Source organism: Penaeus japonicus, unplaced genomic scaffold (genome assembly GCF_977035675.1).
Source record: "Penaeus japonicus unplaced genomic scaffold, GWHDUDI00000001_assembly GWHDUDI00000008, whole genome shotgun sequence".
Lineage (NCBI taxonomy): Eukaryota > Metazoa > Arthropoda > Malacostraca > Decapoda > Penaeidae > Penaeus > Penaeus japonicus.
In genome coordinates this window covers 18,766,150-18,786,809 of record NW_028234410.1, presented here as the reverse complement: position 1 = coordinate 18,786,809, position 20,660 = coordinate 18,766,150, and the positions used below count along the sequence as shown (strand labels likewise).

The 20,660-nt window shown below is 37.8% G+C and overlaps 1 protein-coding gene across 6 annotated transcripts in view; it reads left to right on the top strand.

The window, feature by feature from the left end:
* The window catches only part of LOC122242457 (solute carrier family 22 member 15-like), a 21,470-nt gene extending 957 nt beyond the window's left edge, over positions 1 to 20,513 (top strand). For 3 of the 6 annotated variants that reach the window (XM_086539144.1, XM_086539146.1, XM_086539147.1), the window contains exons 2-10: positions 6,468 to 6,638; positions 13,548 to 13,684; positions 14,603 to 14,808; positions 14,960 to 15,181; positions 15,494 to 15,721; positions 16,880 to 17,014; positions 17,135 to 17,296; positions 17,467 to 17,710; positions 17,938 to 20,513. In XM_086539144.1, coding sequence (XP_086395270.1) covers positions 6,509 to 6,638; positions 13,548 to 13,684; positions 14,603 to 14,808; positions 14,960 to 15,181; positions 15,494 to 15,721; positions 16,880 to 17,014; positions 17,135 to 17,296; positions 17,467 to 17,710; positions 17,938 to 18,075 — 1,602 coding nt within the window. In that variant the 5' untranslated portion in view covers positions 6,468 to 6,508 and the 3' untranslated portion in view covers positions 18,076 to 20,513. Of the gene's footprint in view, positions 1 to 6,467; positions 6,639 to 11,502; positions 11,871 to 13,547; positions 13,685 to 14,602; positions 14,809 to 14,959; positions 15,182 to 15,493; positions 15,722 to 16,879; positions 17,015 to 17,134; positions 17,297 to 17,466; positions 17,711 to 17,937 lie in introns of all 6 variants that reach the window. The other 3 variants (XM_086539143.1, XM_086539145.1, XM_086539148.1) reach the window with 3 other exon arrangements.
* The last annotated feature ends 147 nt before the right edge of the window (positions 20,514 to 20,660 follow it).

Below are 20,660 nucleotides of genomic sequence, written 5' to 3'. Positions count from 1 at the left end.
GTTTGCAACAGCTCTGTCATTCCATACCTTGTTTGCCTTGTATTGTATGTGTGTCTGAACCTATAATTATATTGATTTCAAATATCCAATAAGAGTTCATTGTTTTTTGTTATGGCTAGATATAGTGATATTTTGATTATAAGACACAGAAGGTGTTTCACTGGGATTACATAGAATTGAATGTTTTTCTGAGAAAGATTTTGTATATAAGCACATATTGTATATATAACAAGAGTTTAGGTCATGGAAATGAAAATTAGGCCAAGACTGTATTGAATGTCCAAACATTAAAAATATTACCTAAACTTATATCAGGTCCTATGGAGGATGACCAAACAGGATAGAGAGAATCTCCAGAAAGTTGAAAAATTAATTTTATATAACTAAAAACTTTTTATTACATATAAAGCAGTCATCATATCATCTTTTAACAAACAGCAAAATAGAGATAAAAGACTGAGAGTATTGATGATTTAGATATTTCACAGACAGAGATGGAAAATGAGAGAAAATAGATGCACAATATTGACAATTTTAATTTTTTTGTTTTTTTTGGCAAGGAGTAATTCTATTTCAGAAAAAGGAATTTTAGATGTTAGAAGCCACTGGTAAATGGGGTTGATTTTTTTTTTTTTTTTTTTTACTTTCAGGAAAACTAAAAAGAGATTTTAAAAGTGCATAACATATTATTTAGAAGTTATTCAAGTAGATGTGCATCCTACTGTGGATTATCAAATTTATTGGAAATTTAGTTATTCCATACACAAGGAAAGTATGTGGTCAGATCCCTTTTTTGGAAGTATTCCACTTTAATGGAGTTCCCATTGTTGTAATACACACAATATATATAAGCTATTTGTGTGCAGAATGTTAATTTTACCCCCCACATCTGGGCTTGACCCCTTGAAGTAATAAAACTATTGTTAGATCAATAAAACATGTGCTTATTCTTCTAAGATTTAAACAATTACATTAAAGTGCTGTATGGATGGAGGTAAAAGAAGTTTTCATAAAAGAATAACCACTAGATTTGTTAACCATAAACAGTATTATAGGATATTTTCCAACTCTTATTAACAATTACATTGTGAATCTATGATTAATGGTTGGTTTAAGATGATATCTTATTGCCAAGTTTTGTGGTGTAGCTATATAAATGATATTGCATTTATATGAACAGTGATTTATGATTATGTGACTGAATTGGGGATGAGGACATGAAAGTATTCATTGATAGCATTTTCTGTAGAGAGCTATACTATTTTCAGTAAAAAAAAAAAGAGAAATAAAGAGAAGGATACATACATGACTGACTTCTACAAGGTCATGTGCATGGGAGCATTGTATGGGAAAGCCATGAGGTGGATAAATTGAGGGGAATACATCAACCAAATAATGTATTTCTGTTTTGATTTTTCTTTCTTATGAAATTTAAAATTTTCTTTTTTCCCTTGGGAAAGGGGGGTTTTTTTTGATTTTTAACTTGAAATTTTTTTTAGGTAAAAAATTTTTTATATTTTGATATTATTTTGTGTGTGTGTTGGGGTTTGTGTGGGTTTGTTGTTGTGGTTGTGTGTGGGTTGGTTTTGGGGGGGTGGGGGGGGGGGGGGGGGTGGGGGGGGGGGGGGGGTGGGGGGGGTGGGGGGGGGGGGGGGGGGGGGGGGGGGGGGGGGGGGGGGGGGGGGGTGGGGGGGGGGGGGGGGGGGGGGGGGGGGGGGGGGGGGGTGGGGGGGGGGGGGGGGGGGTGGGGGGGTTGGGGGGTGGGGTGTGTTGGGGTGTGTGTGGGTGTTGGTGTGTGGGTTTTTGGGTGTGGGTGGTTGGGTGTGGGTGGTGTGGGTGTGGGTGTGTGGGGTGTGGGTGGGTGTGTGGGTGTGGGTGTGTTTGTGTGGGTGTTTGGGTGTGGGTGTGTGGGGGGTGGGGGTGTGGGTGGGTGTGTGAGTGGGGGTGTGGGTGTTTGTGGGTGTGTGGGTGTGTGTGGGTGGGTGTGGGTGTGTGTGGGTGGGTGTGTGGGTGTGTGTGGGTGTGTGTGTGTGTGTGTGGGGGGGGTGTGGGGGGGTGTGTGGGGGTGTGTGTGGGGGTTGTGGGGGTGTGTGGGGGGGTGGTGGGTGTGTGGGGGGTGTGTGTGGGTGTGTGTGTGGGGGTGTGGGTGTGTGTGGGGTGTGTGGGGGTGTGTGGGTGTGGTGTGGGGTGGGGTGGGTGTGTGTGTGGTGTTGTGGGGGTGTGTGGGTGGTGTGGGGGGTGGTGTGGGTGTGGGGGGGTGGTGGGTGGGTGTGGGTGGGTGGGTGGGTGGGTGTGGGTGTGGGGTTGTTTGGGGGTTTTTGGGTGGGGGTGTGTGTGTGTCGGTGGGGGGTGTGTGTGTGGGTGGGTGGGGGTGTGTGTGTGTGTGGGTGGGTGTGGGTGTGTGTGTGTGTGGGTGGGTGTGTGTGTGTGTGTGTGGGTGGGTGTGGGTGTGTGTGGGTGTGTGTGTGGGGGTGGGGGGGGTGTGTGTGGGAGAGTGTGGGAGTGGGGGGGTGTGTGTGGGTGTGTGTGGGTGTGTGGGGGGGTGTGTGTGTGGGTGTGGTGTGGGTGTGTGTGGGGGGTGTGGGGGTGTGTGTGGGGTGTGTGTGTGTTGGGGGGGGGGGTGTGTGGGTGGTGGGTGTGGGGGGTGGGTTGTGTGGGTGTGTGGGTGTGGGGTTGGGTGTGTGTGTGTGGGGGGGGTGTGTGTTGGTGGTTGTGTGGGTTTTGGGTGTGTGTGTGGGTGTGTGTGGGTGGGTGGGTGTGTGTGGGTGTGTGTGGTGGGTGTGTGGGGGGTGTGTGGGTGGGGGTGTGTGTGTGGGTGTGTGGGGGTGGGTGTGGGTGTGTGGGTGTGTGTGTGGGTGTGTGGGTGTGTGGGGGGGGTTTGTGGGTGTGGGGGGTGTGGGTGTTCGGTGGGTGTGTGTGTGGGTGTGTGTGGGGGGTGTGGTGGTGGGGGGTGTGTGTGGGTGGTTTTGTGTTTGTGGTTTTGTGTGGGTTTTTGGTGGGGTTGGGTGTGTGTGTGGGTTGGGGGTGTGTTGGGGGGGGGTGGGTGTGTGGGGTTGTGGGGGTGGGTGGGGGTTTGTTGTGGTTTTGTGTTTGTGGGGTGGTGTGGGTGTGGGTGTGTGGGGTTGGGGGGTTTGGGGGTGGGGGGTGTGTGGGGGTGTGTGTGGGGGTGTGTGGGTGGGGGTGTGTGGGTGTGTGGGTGTGTGTGTGTGTGTGGGGGTGGTGGTGGGTGTGTGGTGTGGGTGGTGTGTGTTTGTGTGGTGGTGGGTTGTGTGTGTGTGGGTGTGTTGGTTTGGGTGGGTGTTTGTGTGTGTGTGTGGGTGGGGGGGTGTGTGGTTGGGGGGTTTTTTTTTTTGTTTTTGTTTGGGTTGGTGTGTGGGGGTGCGGGGTGTTGTGGTGTGGGGGTGTGTGTGTGGTTTGTGGGTGGGGGTGGGGGGTTGTGTGGGGGGGGTGTGTGGGGGTGTGGGGTGGGGGGGGGTGGGGTGTGTGTGGGGTTGGGGGTTGTGTGGGTGGGTGTGTGGGGGTGTGGTGGTGGGTGTGTGTGTTGTGTTGGTGGTTTGTGGTGTTGTGTGTGTGTGGTGTTTGTGGGGTTGTGTGTGGTTTGTTTTTGTTTGTTTTGTGTGTGTGTGTGTTATGGGTTGGGTTGTGGTGTTTGTGGTGTGTTGTGGGTGGTGGTTGTGTGGGGTGGTGTGTTGTGTGTTTGTGTGGGTTTGTGGGTGGGGGTTTGGGGGGGGTGGGGGGTGTTGTGTGTGGTGTGTGTTAATGTGGGGTTTGATTTGCTTATTATAGGAAAGACAGTGTTTTTTGGGAGTTTTAGTTTGTTTTTTTTTTTTTTTCTTATACTATATTGATTGACACATATTTATCTTTGTATATATGTAGAATTTTATATATAATATCAGAGGAGAGAGAGATGAGAGAGAGAGAGAGATATATATGTATGCATATATATATACATGATATATATACATACATATATGTATACATATTATATTATGTATACATATGTATACATATATATATGTATACATATGTATACATTATATATATATGTTTACATATTATGTATACATATATATATATATATAATATTCATATGTATACATATATGTGTATATGTATACATATGTATACATATGTATATGTATACATATGTATACATGTATTTATATATATATGTATGTATACATATGTATACATATATATATGTATATGTATACATATATATATAGAGAGAGAGATACATATGTATGCATATGTATATACATGTATATATATACATATGTATACATATATATATGTATACATATGTATACATATATATATGTTTACATATGTATACATATATATATATATATATATGTATATGTAGTCATATGTATACATATATGTATAATGTTACATATGTATACATATATATACATATATATTTATATATGTATTCATATGTATACATATATGTATATGTATACATATGTATACATATATATACATATATATATACATATTATATGTATATATACATATATATATATGTATACATATGTATACATACATATATATATATGTATGTATACATATGTTTACATATATATGTATATATATATATACATATATGCTTATATACAGATATATGCATATATATATATATATATATATATATATATATATATATATATATATATATATATATATATATATAGTTATATATATATATACACACACATACATACACATTTAAGTTTACCTTTACATTTGTATTTGCATTTACATATTTAGGTGTTATGTATTCTTTATATAGATATGATTAACTACTCATGTTTTATTCTTTGCATTTTTATTTTTGCCAAGACATTACATACTCTGTTGGAAAAGGTAGTCTACTGTAAAAAAAACAGCATGATATGATCTCTCATGTGAATAAGTTTTGATTTTGGGCACTGAGGAAGATCATTTTTATGCATGGGCAGTGTTGCATAAAGGAGATATTGCATGCTGGTCTGATACAGCCTACAGTGCAATGCAACCATCTGTTGGTTGCCCGTTAAGTGTGCCATATTTTAAGATCCTTTTTTGCCAGATCGTATACCCATGAATGTATTTTACTAGCTGAGGAAGTCAAGTCAGTTGAAAGCAAAGATATTGCATAAACAATATCTTAAAATATGTCATTGGCAGACAGTGAGCTCTATTTGTCCAGTATCTAAAAAACCCTTTCTCCTACCCCAACTCTGGGCCTCTCAATACTGCCAGCTGCTCGTGCTGCCTTTTTTTATTTTTATTTATTTATTTATTTATTTATTTGTTTTATTTATTTATTTATTTATTTATTTTTTTTTTTTTAGTTTCACACTTTACTTCCACCATGCCACTGATATATCTAAACATCCACAACTATTCCCTTTTGTCTGTCGGCCTCATGTCCACATACATGTCCTGGTCACAGGGAGGAGATAGAATAAATGAAACCAGGTATTTAGGGCCTGATGTTTGGGGAGATATTATACTCTGTTATTATTGTGAGTTTTGAAATAATTTGCCTTCCATTGACTTTATGTTGAGGGTGTCTATAATTTTGGTTTTAGTGTTTGATAGGCTTACTTAGGTGAATAAAAATATTTTAGAATAATTATGAAAAGTCTATAATACTGTGTATGCATATATACATATATACATGCATGCTTTATCATCAAAAGTTAATTTCATACATGCATTTAATTCATATAGACAAACGGGTATGCACACATAGTTGTAAATGCATACAGTCATACAGTCATGTGTAATTACAGTCATACAGTTATGCAGTCATATAGTAATATGGTCATTGGTCAGGCAGTCAGACAGTTAGACAGTCAGACTGTCAGACAGTCAGACAGTCAGACAGTCAGACTGTCAGACAGTCAGACAGTCAGACTATATATATATATATATATATATATATATATATATATATATATATATATATATATATATATATATATATATATAGACATACAGTCAGTTAGACATACAGTCAGTTAGACATACAGTCAGTTAGACATACAGTCAGTTAGACATACAGTCAGTTAGACATACAGTCAGTTAGACATACAGTCAGTTAGACATACAGTCAGTTAGACATACAGTCAGTTAGACATACAGTCAGTTAGACATACAGTCAGTTAGACATACAGTCAGTTAGACATACAGTCAGTTAGACATACAGTCAGTTAGACAGACAGACAGACAGACAGACAGACAGACAGACAGACAGACAGACAGACAGACAGACAGACAGACAGACAGACAGACAGACAGACAGACAGAAAAGAAAACACATTAGTAATTGGACTCAACATGCCCATTATGAGATTGTTTTTTGGCTTAGTTAATAATATTTGAATTGAATACTAATTACTGTCAGTAGGCCTACTTCTTTGGATTAAAGGAATAGGCATGGTTCATGATTTGGATTTTTTTTATTTTTGCAGGTGGTGTTTCATGCCTGAGAGGTTGGAAGGGAAATTAAAGAATGCATCTGTCCATAGATGATGTATATGGAAGAATTGGACATTTTGGAAATAGACAGAAGATTTATTTTTTTGTACTGTGTAGTCTCAATGGATGGTGTGCATTCCATCAACTATTGACTGTATTTGTTGGTATGTGCATTAGAATGTTTATTATTTCTATATTATTTTCTGTTCGGCATAAGATGTTTTCTTCTTTCAGTTAGAAGGACAGGGTGACTGCTATTGCAATCCTATACTGTAGATACTAGGTGGAATATTGGTATTTTTAAAATTACTTGAAACAGGGAGTGTTCATTAACCCATTGCGGACGGGGGATAGATTCACTATCCCAGGATGGGTTTTATTTCAGAGTGGGAAAGCTTCAAACAACATACTTTGACTTTTCCTACTCTCGTTCAGTCATCCATTGGAAAACTAGAGCCATTTTTGTGTTATATTTTTTGTGTGTTTTATTGTGTTTAGAGACTTATATGTGCCATATGACAAGCTCCATCAATGTTGCAGTTGACTAAAATTGTAGTATAGGATCCATATTAGCTCATTATTTTCTTTATACCCAGTGTGATAGAAGTATTACTGTTTTATAGGAGGACAAAAAGAAACTTTATTTTTTTTGTATTACTACTGTCATGAACGAATACGAAATGTATAACAATCTACAATGAAGATAACATGAAGAGGTAGGGAAGAGGAATGAAACCTGTGATTATGACTGAGTTTCATAGTAAAAGGCATCCCTTTTGGCACAGGAGCACATTTTAGACACTGGGGATGGTTTGAGTCAATTTCCTATTCTTGTTCTGCCTACGCATCCTTCTTTGGTGGTACTTTAGAGCAAGAGGTTAACTTGCTGTGTGCTACTGCTCTATGAAGATAGTGCTTGCTAAAAACTATGGATGGGTGCCGTTCAAGGCTGCCTATCCTGCTGGTTCTAGAAGAAAGTGGTGCCATCTAGGTTTTAGATGTTAGGTTCCTTCAATATTACGGTATTTATAGTAATTATAACTGCAATTGTCATTATCACTCACTCTTTACTCATAGCACAATAAAATAGCACAGTGATCCAAAATTCCCGAATGTCATATACGTCATGACACCTGTTGTCAGGCCAAAGCTCGTGCGTCATGCATGTCATGACACCCGTCCGCAATGGGTTAAGTGTCTGCTGTGACTTAATGCAAGGGAATACATTTACAGGGACTTCAAGGCCGCCTTCTTAAGAGGGTGGATTAAAAAATAATTAAGGTGCTATCTCACAGGAGTTTGTACCTGCAATTGATTCACAGTTGCATTTACATCTCCAAGGTTGAATGTATTATATGTTGATATTGGCTGTGTATTGCTTGTATGTAGAAGCTCCAATGTGACTGCTCCTGTGGAGAAAAAACAGAAAGTATGTAAAGGCAAACTCTTCACCTTTCATAATTTTGTGTAAAACTTTCTTTTCTTCCATCACAGCAGCTATTCAGTAACCATTTTTTATTTCATCTGTCTTTATTTTTTAATAATGTACGTCTTAGAATGTATATATATATTTGATTTTGTTTTTTATATGCTAGCTGTGTTTATTTATGCTTACACTTATATGTATGTTTCTGATTACTCTTTTGTATAGTAATTTTTTCATCTTGGTCTTACTATCACTTCTTTATGATTGTCTTCTTGTTTATATTATTATTATGTGGCTATTTTTTGTGTATCTTTAGGAAAGGTCTTGTTAAAAAAGGAGTATTGGATGTATTGTAGTAAGATTCTGCAGTATGGTTTTGAATAATCAGTGATTAGTGAAAAGAGGGATTTATATAGACAGATATTGATATATGCAGATAGATGTAGATTGACAGACGAATAGATAAGAATAGATGTAGGTACAAAATCTGTTAAAGCTGGATTACTGGATTTGAAAGAATTTATTATCAAATGGTAATTTATGATTCAAAAAGACACAACAAAACTCAAATTACAGTTGGTCCCAGCCCAGGAAATTATATATGAATTAGAAATTAGTGAGACTTGATCCAGCACTCTTGGCAGATCAATATGAAATAGCGAATATGAGGACCAAAGAGGGAGTGGATGAATTAATGAATGAACATAGAATAGATTAGAGTGTACGCAAGTGAGGGTATGAATTGATAATTGAGGTAATGAAAGCACTAATGAAAATGATTAAATAAGTAAACAAGAAAGTATATGAGATTTAGGAAGTAAGGAAATGTGCAAAGAAATATATGTCCATGGGGGTTTTGTGTTAGGTTTGTGTTTGTTTGGTTGTGAGGGGTTGGGGGGGGTGGCGCTGTGATTGTGTTGGTGTGGGAACTTGGTTGTAATGGGTGGTGAGCCGGGGGGATGTTTTGGGGTGTGATGGTTGGTGAGTGTTAGGGAGTTGGAGTGAAGAAAAAGAAGAAGAGGAAGACGAAAGAGAAGAGAAGAAGACGGGAAGAAGAACGAAAGCAGCCGAATCAGACGATGTAAGAAGAGAAGCCGAAGAATCGAAGACAAGCCGCCCGGCCGCCCAGGCCGAACGAAAGAACGCGCAGCCAGCGACGAAAGAAGAAGAAGACGAAAGAGCAGAAAGGGAAGCAGAACGAGAAGAAAGGACGCAAGGACGAGAGACAGAAAGCGCCGCAAGAGCAAGAGACGACAAGAAGGCGGACGGCAAGACGCCGCTCCGAACGGCCGGGGGATGCAGCAAGAGACTCCGCCGCGCACGCTACCGCGAAGAAAGAAGACGAAAGCGAAGACCGAGCAGAAGAAAGACGAAGAGAAGAGCGACGGAAGAGAAGAACGAGAAGACAGAGTGAAGAGAGAAGAAAGTGCGGCCGACAGAAGAACGCGAGCCGACTCAGCGCCCGCTGACGCGGACTAAGACAGGAAAGAGGTTGATGAGATAGACGAAGAAGAGAGGAAGAAAGCGAAGAGTTAGAAGAAGCCGGATGAAGATAGAAGAAGAAAGCGCAGCGCGAGAGAGAACGATGGAAGAAAGAGAGACGAAGGCGACGAAGACATGAAGCGAGAAGATGCCGCGGCATACGAAAGGAAGAGAAGAGAAGAACGATCAGCAGCAGATGCCTCCCGAGTCCGAGAAGATGAGAAAGATGAAGAATGAGCGCGAGACAGCAAGAGACGAAAGCGCGCGAAGAAGTTTTGAACGATACGCAGAGAAGTAAGATGAAGAGAAAGGCAGAAAGATGACCGGGACCGCTCCGCGCGCTGAGAGAGGACGCGGAGGCAGAAGACGAAGAGAAGAAGGAAGATGAAGCAAGAGCAGAAGAAGAAGATGAAAGCAGAGAAGCCGAGATGAAGTAAGAGAGAGAAGATGCGACTAGAGCAGCAGAAGATGAGAAGCAGATGAAGAAGGAAGAAGGATGAGAACGGGGAGAACAGTAAGAGGAGACACGAGAATACGCAGATTAAGAACGAGCAGAAGAAGATGCAGCAACGCGAAGACGAAGATTGACGAAGGAGCGAAGATGAGAAAAGGAAGTAAGACGATGAATGAACGAGAAGAGGAAAAAAGTGGGAACGAAGAAAGAGAGGAAGAAGAGAGTTGCAGAAAAGGAAGAAAGAGAAAGAGAGCACGAGCTTTCAAGAACGCGCAGACGACGAAGAGAAGAACGAAAGGAGACGCCGACGAACGAAGCCCGAGCCTAAAGCAGAAGATGACGAACGAGAGAAGACCGAGAAGCAGCCAGAAAGACGAAAGAGCGAGCACGGGGACAGAAGCAAGAGACGACGACGACGAAAGCAAGATAAGAAGAGAGAAGACAAGAGAAGAAGGGGAAGAAAGCAAGAAAGTGATAGAAGACGAAGAACGAAAGAGACAGAATGAAGACGAAGGAAAAAGCGAGAAGAAGATACGAAGAAGAAGAGAAGATAGAAGGAAGACGAAAGAGTAAAGAAGTTGAAGAAGAAAGAAAGACCGCTACGAAGACGACGAGAGAAGCGACCGATGAAGGCGAAGCCCCGAGCAGCAAGAACGAAGAAGAAGAAAGCCGAAGGCCGCACTCACCCTCCGCGCCTCACTACTCCTCCGCGAAGAAAGAGCAAGAAGAAGACGCATCTCCTTATCCTAATAATCCCCCCTCTCCTTCTCCTCCTCCCTCTCCTCCTCCTCCCTCTCCTCCCCTCCTCCTCCTCCTCCTCCTTTCCTCCTCCCTCCCCCTCCTCCTCCTCCTCCTTCTTTCCTCCTTGCCTCTTCCCCTCCTCCTCCTTCTTTCCTCCTTGCCTCTTCCCCTCCTCCTCCTCCTCCCTCTCCCCCTCCTCCTCCTCCTCTCCTCTCCTCCTCCTCCTCCTCCCTCCTCCCCCCTCCTCCTCTCCTCTCCTCCCCTTCTCCTCTCCTCCTCCCCTCTCCCCTCCTCCTCTCCTCCTCCTCCAGTCCTCCTCTCCTCCTCCTCTCCTCCCCCTCCTCTCCTTTCTCTCCTCTCTCCTCCTCCTCCTCCTCCTCCCTCTCCTCCTCCTCCCTCTCCTCCTTCCTCCTCCTCCCCCTCCTCCTCCTTCCTCTCCTCCTCCTCCTCCTCCTCCTCCTGCTCCTCCTCCTTCCTCTCCTCCTCCTTCCTCTCCTCCTCCTTCCTCTCCTCCTCCTTCCTCTCCTCCTCCTCCTCCTCCCTCTCCTCCTCTTCCTCTCCTCCTCTTCCTCTTCCTCTTCCTCTTCCTCTTCCTCTTCCTTCCTTTCTCTTACTCCTCTTCTTCTTCTTCTTCCTCTTCCTCTTCTTCCTCTTCCTTCTTCCTCCTCTCCTCCTCCTCCTCCTCCTCCTCCTCCTCCTCCTCCTCCTCCTCCTCCTCCTCCTCCTCCTCCTCCTCCTCCTGCTCCTCTGTTCTTTATCATTAATAAGTATTGCTATCACTAACTTTGTATGTGTTTTAGCCAGCATGAATGTGCATGGCCTGCTTGCTCTGTAAGTGGTATTGCTAAATGTAAATGTAAATAAACATATTTTCATTATTAGGGATGTAACTATTAGTAAATACTTTAATTATTTTTATTCCCAGAAGTGAAAAGTAATTGTTACCTGTGATTTTTATTACCTGGAGAAACAAGGACTCTCTTTATCACTGATGAGTGACCAGTGGTGTCAGTTCCATAAGTGCAGGATACATGAAGTGGCAACGGAAGCAATCAAGTGAAATTTAGACGTACACACAAACCAATACTATCGCCATCAGCTCATAATCACCTGTTCTGAAAAGTTAAAAAACAAAGGCAAAGTGATCACTGTACTCTCATACAATGCAGTATACAGTGGACGATGTGTTTGAATTGATTGGACAGCTGGGATGGAGCCAGCGAACATACTTTTTCCTCTTAGGTATTCTTCAGATCTTCGTGGCTCCTCACATGCTCCTTAATGTATTCACTGGTAGGTGGCTTCAAAGATATTCTGGCTTCCACACCCCTCACTCACACAAGGAATTATGGGTTATCACTCAGTGCACTTCCCTAGCCAGTGGTGGTGGCTGGCTTTGGATCTTTTCTTTCTTGTATGTACACATTGATTTATTTCTCAGTTTCAAGAGTTATTTTTTATATCTAGAGATATTTTATTGTCTTACAGATGGGTTTATTGCTGATTTGAGCTGGCTGGTTTTATTTCAAGGGATGTTATTTCTTGTATTTTGATTCTTTTGCTGTATGGTTTATTTACCCCACATAGGCCTCCTCATAAATTACCAGGGTTACAGTTTTAAAATCTCTCTTATCTAACTTCTGTGTCCACTTTTCAATTGTAAATGGACTGTATTCTTCAGTATTATTTGTAGAATCTTCTCATAAGAGCAAAAGACAGTTGTTTTAAATTACCATTCCTTTACTGATAAACCTAGCATGAAGTGTATAGTATATATTCAATTCTAAAGTTGTTCCATTGATGGTTATATAATAAGGATCATACCTATATCTGATATATGGAAAATTGATTATTATGGCATTTACAAGTTGTCACTGGAAAGACAAGGTAAATAAAAAGAAAAACTGATAAATTAGGAAAACTAGAAATTCTGAAATGTATTTAGTTAAAAAATAAAATAAAATAAAAAACACTTAGTCAGAATTGAGGAGAAAATGTTGGAAAAGTATTTTTTTTTTCATTTAGCATTCCTGTTAATATTTTGTCATATACATATGTATACATATTTACACTTGTTTCTGCACATACAATCTCTATCATTATCATTACAGTAAATTCATAATAGGTTCTATGCTCACTCAATCATCAACACATGATCTCACACTTTTTGAATTATTCTTTGCAAAAACAGTTTTTTAGGTCTGTTTAAATCTAGGAAGATGTACTAGGATGACAATATATTATAATGTAAGAGTAAGATATTCATATAAAAGATGCGAATGTTATAAAAAAATAAGCACAATATCAAGGTATTTGAGTCTGGAGGATGTTTGTAAAAAGTTTCACAAATACTTGATGGCTCATTGTTTATTTATTTACAGTTTTATATGTTTGTACATATATTTGAGTAAATCAGCACTGAAACTGTGCTTACATTACGCTTCAGAATAGGACTGACCTATTAATGTCGTCATTTAAACATTGATATTTACAGTAGCACGAGTATCTTACAGTAAAACAGCATTTGGAGAGATGATTATAACAAAGGTAAAATAATGCATGTGCCAATTTTTGAGGAGTTAAAGATGTTTAGTTACTAACATGCATTTATGTCAAAGTATAGAAATCATCAGAAAAGATGGCAGTTATGTTAAAAGTTACGCATATGATGTTATGTTTATAGTTTTGAATAGCTATGCATGTAAATAACAGTTGCTTTTGCAAAATATAGTGCAGTCATTGTCTGTATAGCATGTACCTTTATACCTCCTAACCTGTGAATGTTCTTAGAAGGCATTGTTTGTGTACATGTTATGTTATTAGTGTGGAGTGTTGTAAATGTTTATTTTTCTGGTTTGTTCCCAAATTCTTTTAATGTTTTATTGGAAAAAGTGATATATTAATCTTATAGTTGCTTCCTTGTCTTTTTGACTTTTAAAAAATTAAATTTTTATAATAAAATGTTTACAGGTTTAGATCCATCATTTGAATGTTATGCAAAAAATGCGAGCAGTGAAGCCAAACCCCTCATTGATAAGTGCATTAATAATGACCCACAAGAGTGCAGAATATCCTACACATCAGAGTACAAATCCTTTGCGTCAGAGGTATGTAGGATAATATGATTGTATCCAGAATATCTACAGGTTTATCTTTGGTTATATTGACAAGTGAAATATCTATATAAACATTGTAATAATTGCTAGAAAGGAAAGCTAATGCTGAGAGTAAATCTTCTTCATCTGGTGTATATTTTATTAACCCTTTCCCGACGGGGCACTCGCTACGCGAAGTCCCCTATGCCGGGCGATTGCAATATTGCATTGAAATCGTCACACTGGCATGACGCCCCGGCATCGGGAGTTTGGCTGTGTCACACGGGTGTGACGCACCGTCGTCATAGGGTTAAGATTATGCATTGATGAAATGATAAATATCTAGTCATTAACAAGATGACAGTGGGCTGAAAACAAGAAGAATTCCCTCTAAGTATCCTAATTCACTCTAGGTTGAAAGTACACATGCTGCACCTACCCTGTCTACATGGTTGGTCACTGGCTAGGCAAGTGACAACCATTACCACTTGATGAGCAACTGGCTAATCAGTTATTGCAGTTGTCTGTTATTGGAAAACCCTGTGATTTATTACTATTGGGTGACAGACTTACTCATAAATGATAATACAATGCAAATTTATTCTCACTCTCTCTCTTTGTGAATTTATTCTCTCTCTCTCTGTCAATTTATTTTCTCTCTCTCTTTTTGTGAATTTATTCTCCCTCTCCCTCTCCCTGTCCCTCTCCATCTTTGTGAAGTTATTCTCTCTTGTTTTCTCAACCAGGAGTGGATCTGGATTTTTAGAGGGAGCTGTACATTGCTTTTATAACAAACTGTAATATATTTTTGAGGGTTTTGAGTTGCTCTTTTGCCCTTTTGCAATACTATTAAAAAGTGATTGCATATAAAAAAAGGATAAAATACAAAATCAGGGAACCTGACAACTGAAGTGAATCTCTCCTTCCCAGTGGAACCTGATATGCAGTGAGAAGTACAAAGTAGCACTAGTTCAGTCAGTATGGATGGGAGGCGTCATGACCGGTGCACTGGTACTGGGTAGTGCGGCTGATGTGGTCGGAAGACTCAAGACCCTAATGGTATCCATCTTGGGAACCATTGCTTTCGAAGGTTTCAGTGCCTTTGCTCCAACATTAATGACGATGATACTTCTGCGGTAAGATTTTAGTTGTGTATTATATGCTTGAGATTTATTAATCATACTCCAAATGGGTATATGATCCTTTTATGTACTTTATTATAGTATCTTGATTTCCATCTATACTTTATACAAGTGAAATTTGGTCTTATGCAATTTAATTTTTCAGATTTTTAGGAGGAGTGTGCTGTGCTCTGGTTATTCTTGTGAGTTTCGTGCTTTCTCAAGAGTTAATTGGAACCAATTGGCGCAGCTTTTGTGGGATGTGTGTAGCCATGGTCTTTGCTGTAGGGATCGGGATATACTCATGGCTGGCTTCCATTATGAGTGACTGGAGAACGCTAACTCTCGTCTGTTCATTATTGGGAATAGTTTTCCTCTTGTTACCATGGTAAGATGGACATTTAATGTTTTTTTCTGGTGATTGTCTTTAAATTTGCTTTAAGTTTGAGCTTTATGCAGTAAAGGGAAATTGGAAGAGCATTATAAAAGGATTTGAGTATAGTTAGTGATTAGTGTTATTTGAGTTGGAGTTGTAGGTTGGCATAGTGCATACTATATTTTAGTTACAGTGATATACAGTATATATGTATCTTTTGTTTATTTACCCAGATTTGTAAGTTCTGGTTTCAGTTTCAAGATCTTATGATTATAAGGAATGAAAGATTTCTACATGTATCAATTCATTTCTCACTCTTTTCAGTTATGTTCCTGAGAGTCCCCGGTGGTTGATTACACAGGGCAGAAATGATGAGGCAAAAGTCATTCTAGAATATATGGCCAAGAAAAATGGAAAGAGCAAAGAACTGCCAAGTCATTGGGAGGTGAAGTCAACTGGTGGCAAGAATAAAGAGAAAAAATCTAATGGTGTCAGGGATTTGGTCAGCCATCCCTATGTTCTAGTTCTGACCTTGATTCAGATATTTTCCTGGTGAGGTTCTGTTAAACATGGATTTACTAACTGATGTTATAGATGGAAAATTATTAACCCATTCGTGCCGGTTGACGTGCTCTCGCAATGTCGAAAAATATCCCTGGACCTGGGCGATATCATGAGACGTGGTGCATTTTCTGGCCGAGTCATGGGCGGGGCAATGTGACGTGCTGATCTATTGACGTCAGCAGTAGATCGCTAGATTGTTCTCAAATATAATCGTTTTACATAATTTCTTAGATCCGAGTCAAAAGACTTTTAAAATCAAATGTGTTTGGGCAAGAAATAAAATAGATTAAAAAATTACTAATGCAATACTACTTCTAATTTGTTGATTACCTGTGATGTCATGTCATATCACGTCACGAGGTACATGTACATACTCATATGTACGTATGTGATTATTCATATTGTTCTCTTCATTTTGGTAAAAAAAAATATATATATATATAAAACATGTTTTTTGATCCCTCACTAAGAGATTGTTTCCACTTTCCTTTGGTATTTTCACATAGAAGTGAAGAATAGGCAAAGTTCAATAAAATAAAACTAAAAAGGCATTACTGTAACATGTTTTTCAACTAAAATAACTCCTCTGAATATGGCAATAATTTTACATGCCTTTACATTGTAAACACATTCATGAAAACCATAAGAATAGGGTGGGTGAATAACGCTCTAAGAGGATCAGCGTGGCCACGTGCAGCGAGAAAACACCCCGGCACGAAGTGTTGCGCGCTTGTCATCTTCCAGGCGTCATCGGGAGTAGGCAAAAATACGTCCCATCATGAATGTGTTAATTTATGGAAATGGTGAAGGAGTTTCAGATAACTGTATTGTTTACTGATACTTAACTGACCAATATTGTATTAGTATATATTTTTGTAAGATTCAGTTGCAGGTCAGTTATTAGATGATATACAACAAATTTGATAAGTATAAGAACATTGATGACAGTACCAGAATGTCATAACAAAGTATTTAGATTTTATTTTTTGTAATTTGTAAGAAGTGTGGTCTAGAGAAATCGTATATAATGTCTCCATAATTTATTTTATAAATGTCATTTAGGTTCTGTATGAAAGATTATCTATTTTACAAGTCAAAATTGCTCTTGAAATTACATTTTAAGGTAATTTGATGCGTGCCTTTCAGGTTTGTAAATAGTTGCACCTACTATGGGTTAACCATGGCTGCAAGCAATCTTGGAGGAGATGTGTACATTTCTACAGCTCTCAGTGGCTTGATTGAGATCCCAGCATGTATCACAGCTGCTTCTGTTATTGATAGGTAAGTGTAGTTTTTCTATTGTAATTATTTTATAAATATTCTTATGTGTGTATAAAAATATAGGTCTAAGAACAGTGACATATTTTGATATGAAATACGTTTCTTTTGATCCAATTTCAGAATAGGTCGACGTATAACTCTATGTTCAGCTATGCTGCTGGGGGGAACAGCCTGTATTTGCATTCAGTTTATACCAGTAGAATTTGTTACGGTCATAACTGGTCTTGCTCTGTGTGGCAAGTTAAGCATTTCTGCAAGTTTTTCAGTTGCTTATGTACATAGGTAACTAGAAATTGAAGTACTTTTTTGCATATACAAAAGATTTACAGATTTATTATTCATAGTAGTTGATTAATGATAGATACTTCTGTATATGATATTTTTATATGATATAGATAAAATAATCCTCTAAAGGATAGAGATTTATAATGTTTTTTTTTTTCTTCCATCAGTGCTGAAATTTTTCCCACTGTCATACGAAACTCAGCTGTTGGTATTGTCTCGGTTGCTGCAAGAGTGGGTGGCATAGTTGCCCCCTTCATCCTTATGTTAGGAGATTATGTTCCAAATATGCAATTTACTGTCTTTGGTTTAATGACATTCTTGGCGGGCATTTTGAACCTAAAGCTGCCTGAAACGCTGGGGCAACCAATGCCTGAAAACATAACAGATGTAATTGCATTCCGTAGTGTTGGGGTAAGTTCAAAGATATTTAGTGTTTCTTAGTTTTTAAGCATTAACTGAGAATTTTTTGTGCATTTATGTTATTAATTTGATTAATGGCTTGACCTGGTATAAATGCCTAATTGAAGAAACTTTTCACTGTAACAACATCATCCAGCTCTATTGATGGAATTCTTAGTATATATATTTCTTTCCACCAATGACAGTTTATCCTATCATAGTTCTTCATTCATCCTCAGAAGGTAGTGAATTCTGGCAAGAAGTACCAGAAACTGAAGATGGTTGATGAAGAAATGGGAGCTGAGACGGTAAGGCCTCGCACCCCTACCAGGAAGGGGGAAGCTAGAGAAGACCAGGAACCTCTTCTGGAGGAGTAACATGACATAATTTGTCTAGCTTGAATAGATATGAATAAGAGGTTGTAAAAAGGTTATTTAGCTCTTCTTTTTATTATCATTATTTTTATTGTTATTGTTATTGAAATTATTTTTAGTTCAATTATTGTTATAATTTTAATTTTTTTTCTTATTCTTATTTTTCTTATTATTATTGGTAGTATTATTATTATCATTATTATTATTATTATTATTATTATTATTATTATTATTATCATCATTATTATTATTGTTATTGTTATTATTATTACTGACAATTATTATTATTATTATTTTTTTTTTTAGATAATTATTATTATTATTATTATTATTATTATTGATAATTATTATTGATAATTTATTAATCAATTATTAACCACTAATTATTATTACTTATTACTTATTATTAATAATTATTATTATTAATCATTATTTATTATTATTATCAATTATCATAATTAATGGTCAATAAATGTTATTGATTATCAATAATCAATTATCACTAATCAATAAATGTTTGATATTATTATTGTTATTATCGATATGATGTCATCATTAACATTATTATTACATTATATACAATTGTACTTAATTCCTATTTCCATAATGTTTACATTCAAAAGACTTGTACATAAGTTTAATTATTTGGATCTTTTTGTGATAGAATTTATATGTATTTTTATACAATTATTTAGCAGAGACTTGATAGTGGAAGGAATGAGCATGTGAGTTCGAAAATCATTGAATATGATGGTGGTTAATATATTTAAATATTTTACCCTTTTTTAAGAAATGATATGTTTAAAATGCTTATTATAAAAGATTTAATGTATAAAGGTTATTCTATATTGCAATATATTGTTATAATTTGCATTTTGTATATCAAGTGAAGCTAAAGGTATATATAAATGAATATAGATAAAATGTTCAATAACTTCATATTACATGTATCTTTTACAAGTTGAAAGGTTTAGATGATTATGCTTTACAAGTAGGAAATTGCTTGTTCTCTTCAAAGTTAAAATAAATACCTCAGCATAATAAGTGTTCATATTAGTGTTACTTTAAATTATTAGAGAAGGAGGAACGTTTTTGCAAATATATATATTCATAGTAGGAATAGAGATACCAATCAGTTGCATTTTATTATTTTTGTTATCATGATAAGGGGCACTTTAAATTATTTTTAATATACTTTTAATTGTGATTAAACATTGTAGTTGGCCCAGCTTTTGACTTGATACTTTAAAAATATATCTCATATTTTTTATTTCTTTGATGTCATTGATCAGGTAGAAGACATAAATTTTCCATCAGTTGTCCTTGTGTAAGAATGAGGGGTATTTATGGCCCAGTGCTCTCTTAGGTTTGAAGATATTAGGAGAAGAAATATTTTATATACATTTTTAAGTCGCACCAAATACTACACTTGAATATAGTTTGCATGTTAGAAATATATTCTCATGTTAATTATGTACACATTGGCAATAATCCTGACCCATATTATATCTGTATTCCAAGTAGACTGTAAATGTGTTTTTAATGCTTTTATCTTCAGTTCATATGTATATGCTTCTAAATATTTTTTTTTTAATATGGATGGCATACTTGTCTGTTTCTTTCATGAATAGGTGATTAATCAGGATTTGTGATCCTTTTTTTCTGTAATGGAATATCATCTCATCTCTTTGATCTCATGATTTGTTCTCTTCAGCCACTTTCCAAGATTATTCCAGAAGTTAATATTATAAAGTTTTGTGTAATATGCAAGTGAATAAACTGACCAGACATGAGAATTACTGCTGGTACTTTGATACTTTAACTAATCTTTAACTCTATTGGTTTGTATGCCTAAGTAATACTACAGGACTATTAATGGTACATCTAGCAGTACTGGTCCTTAAAAAATAGATAGCACTGGTAGATAGCACTGCCTTTACTCTGGACTAGTAACTGTAGAGATGCTGTCAGTTGTGTTAAAGCCACTCTCTGTGTAGTTGTGGTGGCAAGTAGTGCATTTTGGTAAACATACTGGTAAATAGAGTCTAGGTTTCAAGTATCAATGTACTAATGGTTCTCTCCACCTCTGGAGTTGACCATATACGCTTCCATTTGTACAATAAATAGTGCAATAAATTATTGGAGATTGCAAGAAAGATCATTTAGTGATATTTATTGTGGATTAAGCTACTCAGAAAGCTAATTACTTTCCAAAAAAAAAATCCATGACTGTTAAACTTCCATGGTTCCAAGACCGTCCACGTCCGTTTGGTCTTTGTGGAGACCAAAACTCCTCACTTACATGTGAATATTGGGTAAAAATGGACATAGTTGTTTTTGTTACAGCATAAATGTACCAGTTTATATGCTGTTTGAAGATTTTGAACCATTTTTAAAGAAAATTGTTTGGTAAAGATAATAAAATGATTGTTGATTACTGTTATGTGTCTTTTATTCATATGGGTCCTTTGTTTTGAATTAAATTTGGAAGGTATGTGTCTTGAATATTGCCTATAGAGCATACTGAATTTTAATAAAATATTTTTTGAATTAGTGAATTCCTAATATATGTATCGGATGTTTGTAGC